Source organism: Egretta garzetta, unplaced genomic scaffold, assembly GCF_000687185.1.
Source record: "Egretta garzetta isolate BGI_Z169 unplaced genomic scaffold, ASM68718v1 scaffold492, whole genome shotgun sequence".
Taxonomy (NCBI): Eukaryota; Metazoa; Chordata; class Aves; order Pelecaniformes; family Ardeidae; genus Egretta; species Egretta garzetta.
Window position 1 is genome coordinate 996,279 of NW_009258784.1, and position 10,669 is coordinate 1,006,947.

General features: G+C 40.3%; 1 protein-coding gene across 1 annotated transcript in view; it reads right to left on the reverse strand.

The window, feature by feature from the left end:
• Positions 1-2,430: 2,430 nt before the first annotated feature.
• Positions 2,431-10,669, reverse strand: part of TRPC6 (transient receptor potential cation channel subfamily C member 6) — a 39,227-nt gene continuing 30,988 nt past the window's right edge. The window contains 7 exon segments of the mRNA XM_009649468.1: positions 2,431-2,582; positions 4,120-4,195; positions 6,098-6,181; positions 6,824-6,833; positions 7,758-7,789; positions 7,896-7,899; positions 8,018-8,040. Coding sequence (XP_009647763.1) covers positions 2,431-2,582; positions 4,120-4,195; positions 6,098-6,181; positions 6,824-6,833; positions 7,758-7,789; positions 7,896-7,899; positions 8,018-8,040 — 381 coding nt within the window.

Below are 10,669 nucleotides of genomic sequence, written 5' to 3' on the forward strand. Positions count from 1 at the left end.
CTGACCAACAGATTTTCCAAAGGGCTTGTCAAAGGCAGAAGATCTGCTTTGAGCAGTATGGCCTCTAATGCGGTCATTCAATGGAGCTGTAGTAAGTGCTCACTGCTTCAGAAACCCAGGCCCAAAATACTCAAGCGGGCTCAAAATCAGTGGCCAGCCCTGGCCAAGGGCGATGGGCAGGAACCATCCAGGAGCCAAAAGGCAGTGAAGGTAGCGTCACGCTGCCTTCCAGCACGAGATCACCCCAACTGCCTTTGTTTTCCACACAACGGCTGACAGAGAAACCAGAGCGCTTCTGCCAAAGATCAGCCAGTTGGGTCACCTCAGAGCCTGCAGTACCCCCTGTTGATTACGGCAGGAAATGCTGCAGGTTATGAGGAAATGCTTTTTCATGATCGAAGGTGAGTTATGAAATCGGCTGTTCTGTAGCTCACAGTTTTTCAGGCCAGCACACTTCCTTCAGAGGAAGGAGCCTTAAAAGTTCCTAAACCCTGAGTTCATTATGGCTGAGTCCCACGGAACACGGGTTGTTCCTCACACTCCATTTGTGGCTAAACTAATGGGTCAAGCAGAAGGCTGAGCAGTTCCCCCAAACCTTGACAAACACCCTTGGGGCAGGCCGGCCTCCACAGCGGCTTCCAGTGCTCTCCTGGCAGGACACAGCCCCTCGCCTCCACCTGCCTCCACGTGGTTTCAAAACCCATTCTAATACACTCTTTTTTCCCTGAAAATACACAGTGATTTCACCAACAATTTTTTAAAAAAGGACTATCCGTAAATTCAGCTAGAAACTAAACTATACCCATTAAAAAATAACACTCAGCCTAAAAGGGAGAGGTGGAAACATTCTGATACATTCCACAACAAATAAGTTTCACAAAGCTGATTTAAAAGCAATTACTGACATGGCATTTTCAGCCTTGTTTCCTACACATAAAAGGCTTTTACAGGTGTGTTACACATCTTGATGTTCCTGTTACAATTTTTCAGAGCTCTTTCACTCATTTCAACCAAACTTAAAGAGGAGCAGAGATCCCCAATGTAATATACGCTTCAAACAGTCCTAGAATTGGTGATTGTCAGATGAAAGAAACCCAAATTAATGTATTAACAGAGGGAAAAATTAGACGGAATTTAGCCTGCATCTATCTGGAGAGATGGAAACCAGCTGACACTCCTGCATGGTCGTATTAGCTGGCCAGTTGCACAACTACCAGCCAGCCACGGCATGGGCTAGCCCTTCTCCAGTTCAACAGAAGGAGACATAGAAGAAGTATTGCAGTGGGCAGGGTGGAAGCATTGGAGGCTTCTGCTGATGACATGGAGTGAAGATTCTTCATTGAAGGAGTCCTAGCAAATACAGGACAAGAGCTGAGCTTTCTCCAGTGGAAAAAGGGACAAGGGATGCAAATCCACAGATGAGATTTCATTAATTTTTGGAACATGTTTTTGTTTGCTGAGGATGGATCTGCACAAAATTTAATTATTTAAACAATTAAAGTGTGGGGAAATATGGCCCCCAATGCATGACATTCCCCAAATTCAGAGAGAGGGTTTGTACCGAACATTTTAGTAACTTCCACCTTAAATAAACATGTTACCAGCTTTACATTCAAACCCCTGCCCTGCAGTTTGCTTGTTTTAGTTCAAGACATAAAAGCTGGAGAACTTGGGAATTCTGGAACAGATGAGAACATCAAGGATTAATTATCTTTGATTAAAGAGGGTTTTTTCAGGCCTCAGCAATAGCTTTTCAATAAACTTGGTGAAAAGCATTTCTTTCTTAATGCATTAACTCCCATTGGAACCTAGCTGTATTTAAGGATAGTCCAGTGGTGACAGGGACAAGTAGGGGAAAGTACAACACAATGCTCTGAGTATTCTGACACCTACCTCTTCAAGGAAGCATTCAAATAAATTACTTTAATATCCTGCACACTTTTAAGAACGGTAGTTAGCTTTTTTTTTGCTAGTTGGGAATGCTTGAAAAATTAAATAGCTTTTGATATAAATATGTAAAAGCCTAGAATTTTCCTCTTTTGCTTGACTAAAATATATGTAAGAATGTCTACAAAAGGAAATTTGCAAAAATAACCAGTTAATGTAGGAAAAGTTTAGATTTATCCTTTTAATCTTTCATGACTGGGCTTATCAAGATTCCACTGGAATTCTAAAAGAGGTAAACTGAATATTAAAATGATCTCAGATTAACTCTTCTTCAGCAGGTAAAGAACAAGTAAGTATCTTTACTCAAGTGGTATCTCCTCCCTACTGTAGACCCAGAGGATTTGCCACTGCGGCTTTTCAATAAAGAACTGGAATGATTTAATTTCTGAATCTGTTGTAGAAATGTGAGCTAGACTTGAGACAAACAGAAATATGGCTTTAAGTGAATTGTTAACTTTCTGTTGCATTTCTTAAACATTTAGGTTATCTCTTGCTTTGTTCTTCCTTAGAGTCAACTGACAGTTTTTCCCCAAGTTTCCTTATAAGTTCTGCCAGATCTTCAGAATTTTGAGATTTTTCCTCAAGGAGTTCATACCGCAGACTTGAGATGTCCTGTTTAATTTCCTTCAGTTCACCTGTAACAGACGTTAGAAGATCACACTATTAAAAAACAAAGCAAAAACCCAGCATATCCAAATATCTCACAGGTATCATGGGTTTTCTCTGTATTTCTTTGTTGAAACAGAAAAAGCAGATGTTCTGCTGCTCATTGGTGAATGGTGACTTAAGAGATAGGAATATGAAGATGCAGTTCAGGAATCAAACAAATCTGAAGGCAAAAGTGTGAGAGATCACATCAGTTCACAAAACTCAAATGATCTGTTAAATGAAGCTGCTGTTCTGCTGCAAGAGAGACCATAGAATCATAGAATCATTTAGGTTGGAAAAGGCCCTTAAGATCATCAGGTCCAATCATAAACTTAACACAGCCAAATCGACCGCTAAACCATGTACGTAAGTGCCACATCTACACATCTTTTAATTACCTCTGGGGATGGGGACTTGACCACTTCCCTGGGCAGCTCGTTCCAATGCTTGATAAGCCTTTCAGTGAAGTATTTCCTAATGTCCAATCTAAACTTTTCCTGGTGCAACTTGAGGCCATTTCCCATCATCCTATTGCTTGTTACCTGGGAGCAGAGACCAACACCCACCCCGCTACAACCTCATTTCAGGCAGCTGTAGAGGGCGATAAGGTCTGCCCTCAGCCTTCTCTTCTCCAGGCTGAACAACCCCAGTTCCCTCAGCTGCTCCTCACAAGACTTGTGCTCCATACTCCTCATCAGCTTCATTACCCTTCAGCACCTCCATGTCTTTCTTGTAGTGAGGGGCCCAAAATTGAACACAGTATTCAAGGTGTGGACTCACCAGTGCCAAGCCCAGGGGGATGATCACTTCCCTGGTCCTGCTGGCCACACTATTCCTGATACAAGCCAGGATGCCATTGGCCTCCTTGGCCACCTGGGCACACTGCCGGTGCATATTCAGCCGGCTGTCGACCAACACTCCCAGGCCCTTTTCTGCAGATCATGCAGCCTGGGGGTGCCTGAGTCCTCCTGACCAGCAACAAGGCCTCTCACGGTCCAAAAGAGAGTGGTGCTCTCCTTCTCCTGCTGCACTAAATGTCTTTCCAGGATCAGAGGGGTTGAAACAGATAAGAACATTTCTGTGAAGTGCATTCACTAGCTGTTTCCAGCTAATAAATCACAACAAAAAAAAGGCTGAAGCATGTGTACCCCCGTACATGAATCCCCAATAAGAACACATATGCACACAAGGGAGAATTCATATGGGAGTGCTCCAAACCAGCTGCTGCATTAAATGCAGCCTCACCATGGGAAATGTGTGGGCATTACTAGAAGTAGAAACACTTTTCACCAGAAAGTCGTCAGATCAGTGATAGTTTCTGATGGAAGAGCAGAGACAGAAAGCCACATCTCTTCCTTAGCTTCAATTTTGTGTTAATTTTACATCTTGCACTTGTAAACATGTCAAGCGGATTAAATATTTTGGAAACATTTTTTCAAGTGGCATATGTGACCACTTGTAATTAGTTTGGCTTGATTCTCTCACTTGAGATAAACATACAATTCAATTCATCAACATGCTCACCTTCATTGACTTCATCACTTTCCTTATCTATCTGAGCTTTCAGTACATATCTTTTAATGAGACGCTTCATTATTTTCTGCAGAGAAGAAAGAAAGAAAGAAAAAAAGAGTTTTCTTAGTTGGAATTTCTAGTATTGCTATGACATTTCAAAATAGGAGCTGTGGTACCTTCTGTTGCATTCAGACATTTCAGTGTACGACTTGCCAGGTTAAAGGAATATAACATAAAAATCTGCTTTTATTTACAGTAGATATTTAAGCTTTATGATTTTGCACATGTATGTACATGAAAGTTAGAAAACTAAACACCTTACAAACGTTATCATTCACGAAGCTTAACCTACTACTGGAGTCTATGAGAACGATTAATACAGTTGCAGCTTTGATCTCCATGTAGGTGAAACCTTCTAGCCTTTATTGCTACCAGAAGATGATAATGACTCTGATTAGCAGTGCTAATTGCTAAACCCTTTTGCTATTGGTTTATTTTAATCTATTTTTACATATTTGATAAGTTATCTTTTCCCAGTGTGAGGCTTAGAGAAAATGGGACCCACAATTCTAGGAGTCATTTAAGCATCTCAGCGGGGACTCATCTAACCAAACAGAGATATTTTCTAATGCAAATATACATATCTGTGGCAGTCACCTTTAATCCCCTCTATTGATAGAAAAAGCAAACCTAAGAGCACAGTTCATCTCAGACAACTAAAACTGATCAAATAAATCACACCATTGGAATGACTACCCTCTCTACTAATAATAAGGGGAACCTAGGCCAACAAATTTAAATGTGAATTTTACCTTTTCAGGAAAAATGAATTCTGCCCCTGATTCTCCCATTAGTTCATATTACTTGAATAAGGTATCTAATTGCCTTTGAGGATCTATCTTTCTATCTCTAGGTTTAATATGTTCATATGGTGTAATCCATGACAACACAATACTTTCTGTTTTTCACTACAAGATGTAAAATATACATAGGATTGTGTGTCTGCTTTTGTGTCCACAGTAGCAGACCTGACCAGAGGCAGCTGTGAGGTGAATCATCCCAGATTAGTGCTCCCAGACCATCACTACAGCATGCTTGCAAGGCCAGCAGCTGTACTGTTTATTCTAATAATCTGAAAATGGTTTAAATACAAAGCTACACATCCTCACATTTATGGGATAAATTTGTAATCTTCATATCTATCACCGCATCATAATGAAACTGGCTGTGGAAAGTCAGGGAGTTTTTGGAAGAGGCTTGTGCAGATGCTGCATGATGTAAGAGTGGAGCAGAGCTAGCCTGCTCAAGGGGAAAAACTTCTTCTGTCTTATGGTTAAAAAAGGTATACTTGTTTTCTATACTCTTTTGCATCGAGATTGTCTTGTTCTATTGCCCAGGCAGCTCTTGCTTCTTCCTTTCCACCTGCTTTGCAGTATTACAGAAAGGAAAAGAGCAGCCTCTGGACCCAATGAGCTGAACTTCATGTGGACTGTGCTGGGTCTCTATACTGAACTGCACAAAGGCTCATTGCAGCTGTTCAGGAGGCAAAGAAGAAACAGACTGTATTGATAGCATAAAGGCTGAAAGATGTTTGCAGTGCTTGAGGTGTTAGAATATAGAGGTGTGGCCCAATAAGCGGAGCTGCTTCAGCAGAGGGAATGGGAAGATTTGGCATTTTCTTTTTGGTTTTCTTAATTCACACTGTGCAGTTGAGGACTCAGCCTGTCTCTAAAATTAAAAACTTTTTTCAAGTGCTTTAAAACACTGCACTGTGAGGGTAGCATTTAAGAAACAAAGAGGAGAAAAAACCCCACCCTCAGATTGTACTGCAAATATCTAAATCATTGCATTTATTTGAGATACATAGAAGGTCTGTAGATTTATTCTTGATTTATGTTGTTTAGCATATATTCAGAACTGTCCTTATGCTGTCAGTCTGCCAGTTCTCCTACTTCTAGATTTTGTTTAAAAATAAACTGGTTTTTACCTGGTATTGCCTTGGAGGATTGTTTAAACTGTTTAAGTGGATTTCATCTGAGCTTCTTATACTTGATTGCTTCCTTTGACCAAGCTGAAATGGAAACATTATTTATAGTACAAAATAAATAGAAGAACAATACGGTTAAATTACCTCCTGCATATATCAAATGACAGAACATTAAAAACTGTTCAGCTCAATTTGGGGAGTATTAAATTACCGTGGTAAAGTCCTCATACCTCTGCAGAATTCCACCACAAGAGCTGAAACAAACCCTTCCAGACTGTGATGTAGGAAAGTGAGAACTGGGAGGTTTTCTTCCTTTTCTCTGCCTCTCGCCTCCTCCTAACATGCCCAAGGGACCAGAGCAGAGCAGCCACCTCCCCGCCGGCCTTCCCTTGGTCCTCCGGTGCATGGCGGGGGGTGATCCACATCAGGAGGGAGGCAGCACTGGGAGAAGCCAGGGAGGAGAGGTGGCAGCATTACTGCTTTCCCTTCTTTCATAGCACTTACCCGTACCTAATGTGACCTCCACTACCACAAAATACACGAGGAGTTTGCTTCTCCCCTCACTTGCACTAATGGCTGACTGTAATCGGTTATGCAGTTCACGCCAGGGACCACAAAATTGTGAGCTGACATTTTTGAGTAGCATTGTCTTTACTACATGTGCTGAAAGGGAAGGACATCACTCCCTGATGAAACACCGAGGATGCAATTTGCGGGCTTCATTACTGATTTACGTCTTTGAGAAGGACTAAAGCATCACAAAATGGTGAACTGAGACTCAAGCTGAAGGACTGGGCTGCAGTAAGAGCGAATTGCAACCATCAAAATGAATGATATTACTTTAGACTGATAATGGGGCCAGTTCAAGGAGTAGTAGTGCAAGAAATAAAAAAGAAATATAAATCATGATTGATCTGGATGAGGAATAAGTGGGACTGTCACTAAAATGTCAGTTCTCTGTAATTATACATGGTCCAATACAATTTTTACTGTTTTAAAACATGGTGCTATCATTGAGGTGTCTCAGATCCTGTGGGATCATGTTGTACTTCCAGTGAGGTTCTCTATGATGGTTATCTCTGTGTCTTAATGCATCGAGCACCTACGGATAAGCAAACTGGGGCACTTTGAAGCCTGTTAACGTGGGATATGCTGGGACACAGTTTGATGGGGAGGAAAGCAGGGGAGGGTGGATGCTGATGCAGCTGTACGGGCATGTCGCACATCACGGGAGCCCAGAACACAATGCCTGATGTCAATGAAGGCTAAAGCCCTCCCGTAGCCATTTCTCCTGCCACTGAAATCTTTATGACCTCTTGAGGTATAATGGGAACTTCCCATGGTTGAACTTTGATAATAAATAGAAGTAGGAATATGGAATATGTGATAAATATTCACCAGATGTCTGTTAGAAAATGATAAAAACATCTCAGCAGAGAGCTTTAGTGAGGCTTTGTTCTAAAATACAGGTACTAACAGAAAGGTTAAAACAAAAGACTTGGGAATTGTAAAGGTATAAAAAGGCTGAATGAGACATCAGATTCAGCTGTTTAACCAGCAATGAGGACATCAATTAAAATTGTTGATTCTCCCATCTGCTGCAGAGCTTTCTCCTTAAAAGTCTCCTAGTTTTCTAAATTCCAAATAACTTCATATTCACTTTAACAGTAAAGCAAATAAGTCTTCGTGAATCTGCAAACAGGAAATAACTTAAATATTTTTAGATTTTTTTTGGCATTCCATAGAATCATAGAATAGTTTGGGTTGAAAGGGACCTTTAACGATCATGTAGTCCAACCCCTCTGCCATGGGCAGGGACATCTTTCCCTTGATCAGTTTGTACTTTGATACTTTTTCCTGAAGAAAAGATTACACTTATTGGTAAAATATATTAATGTGCAATTAACATAAAGTTTATACAGAATTTGGAATTTCTTTTTGTTCTTTAGAAAGATTCACAATATCTATATATATACACACTTCTAAAAACATTATATATCTATTCAGAATATGTTTGCGTAAGCAAAAATAATGATAGCAGAAATGTAGTAATATATGAATAGGTATATAAACAGAGTAACCTGAATTTGGATGGAAATTGAATTAAAGATGTATAAAAAGGGCAAGTTATTGTTGCTTTTTCTTGCTTGAATAAAGCTACCTTAAATGTTTTGCATATATATTAGAAAACATAAGCTTGCCTAAACATTTTAACTTAAACTATGTATTTGGTTTATAATAAAAAATAGTGGCTAGGGAGTTTACAAGACTGTGTGATCACTGTGTCTTGTAGGATTTTAGAACTAATACTACTTTCTTGGGTGTCACCTTTACTGCTAGATTAAAAGAGAAAAACAGTCTTCCTGCTTTTTCAGCTCCTGGTTTCCTAATGCACAATTTTTGGAAATAATGTAGTGGAACACGAGTACACTTCCCCTGCAGTGGCTGAGGAAAAGCCGCCCTGGCCAAAGCTGTTCTGGGGGGTGAGCCTGGGCTCCAGCTGCGTGCCTGGCGTCTTAGCCCTTCTGGATCTCTGGCTTGTTCTGCAGCTGTGATACCATTCATGATCCCATTACTTAGCAGTTTACATATAATCTACAAATGCATTTGATTTTATTATGCTTTTAAAAATATTTTATTATGTATTTTAAAAGTAATCTGTCATGCCGGTTACCAGTTTCAAATTTTTGTTACATTGGTTCACTTCAAAAGTTAGTCCAATGCTTAACTAAAATTTGAATTTCACTTGAAACAGCAAGATCAGTAATATGTGGTGAAATGAGTTAAGTGAGATACTGCAGACTTGTTAAACCAGACACACTGTAACATCCTTATCTTAACTTTGACCCTTCCGTACTCTGCATTTTTTTAACAGAATAATGCACTTTTTATTAGCTACAGACTAGAAAGTTGGCAAGTAAATCAGAAGTGTGCAACGCCATTAAATCTGCTTATGTGTAACAGTAACAGGACAGAACATCTATTGCACGTTGCTGAATGACCACTTGGTGGCAGAGATTGCCAAGATTTCATTGTAACTTCATTCATACACCAAATTTTTAAACACTCTTTAAGCCTATGGCTTCTTCCTCTCCCCCAAAATTACTACTAAACTCAGCCTCTCACAGTAATGACTGAACTAGAATTCATATTTTTAAGTTAATATCTATTGAACATCCACACATGAGTAACTGGAGGGAAAAAAAAAGTAATTTAAATAAAACCTTGATATAAAACCTAACAAAACTCTCCTCCAGGAGTGTTGTGTGAAAGAAGAAATGCAGCATGCATGGACCATTGCTCTTAGGAAACACCACCTTCTTTAAACTTGCTTCTCATTTCATCGTTCTCTAGTATTACTTAACATTCTACAATCCGAATAGTAATGTAATTACTGTAGCTCTTTTGTGTGGTGCTTTGTTAACGTCTTAAATCCCATTTTTTAGAAGCAGCTGACAACTTGGAATGCCCGTAAATTGTACGTGCCTGGACCAGAAGGGAGGGTTTCCAGAAAATGACTCAGTTTGTGCTCCCAGAACCAGAGGTCACTTGTGAAAATTTCAGAAGCACTGTTTTACACTAGGACAGTAGAAGTTAACACATTTTTATTGTTTGAGAGGGGATTTAAAGCTATTTCAATAATCAGTTTTTCCTTATTCCTATTCTGAAGGGCCATGTTTTAAGAAAAAGGCTTAAATAGGTCACCTGTCACCATCAGTTTTTAGCTCAGGAAGATGAACAAGTTCTGTGACTCTTAAACCATAAACTTTCTCATTCACAAGGCAATTTTTCGATTTAAAATAAAATCCAAAGTAGGTTTCTTTAAAACCTCCTTTTCCTTCATTTATTTCTTGCCTTTTTTGGTTTGAGGTTTTTGTTCACTTGATGTTTAAAACACCAGTTCTAGGCTGAAACAGAAGAAATCTGCAGGTTTTAATCAACAGCCCAAAAGAAAACATTTTCACAGCCTTTATTATTACATGTAGATATGTCTCAAGAAATTAATTTCTGGTGTGCTACACTTTGAACACAGCTATGTAAATCTCTCGCCGTTTAGCATTGCCAGGATCTGGTCTTGTTTTCTGCCAACAGTAATCAGGGCAGAGGTGGCTCTAGGGGAAGAATTTCCCCCTTTCCCATCTTAATTCTCGACTTAACACTCACCCTGGTGCTGCTGCCGCTTTTGCAGTGAGAAGATGCAGGCTCTGCAGCAGAAAGACCCACAGGCTGGGTCTGAATCAGAAAACTCCAGCGTGTGTTAACATTAACATTCAAGGTGTGGCCTCACCAATGCTGAGTACAGGGGAAGGATGACTTCCTTAGTCCTGCTGGCCACACTACTGCTGATACAAGCCAGGATGCCATTGGTCTTCTTGGCCACCTGGGCACACTGCTGGCTCATATTCAGTTGGCTGTCGACCAGTACCCCCAGATGCCTCTCTGCCATGCAGCTTTCCAGCCACTCTCTTCCAAGAGTTGCATGGGATTGTTGTGATCCAAGTGGAGGACCCGGCACTTGGCCTTGTTGAACCTCATACAGTTGGCCACACCCCATCGATCCAGCCAACTGAA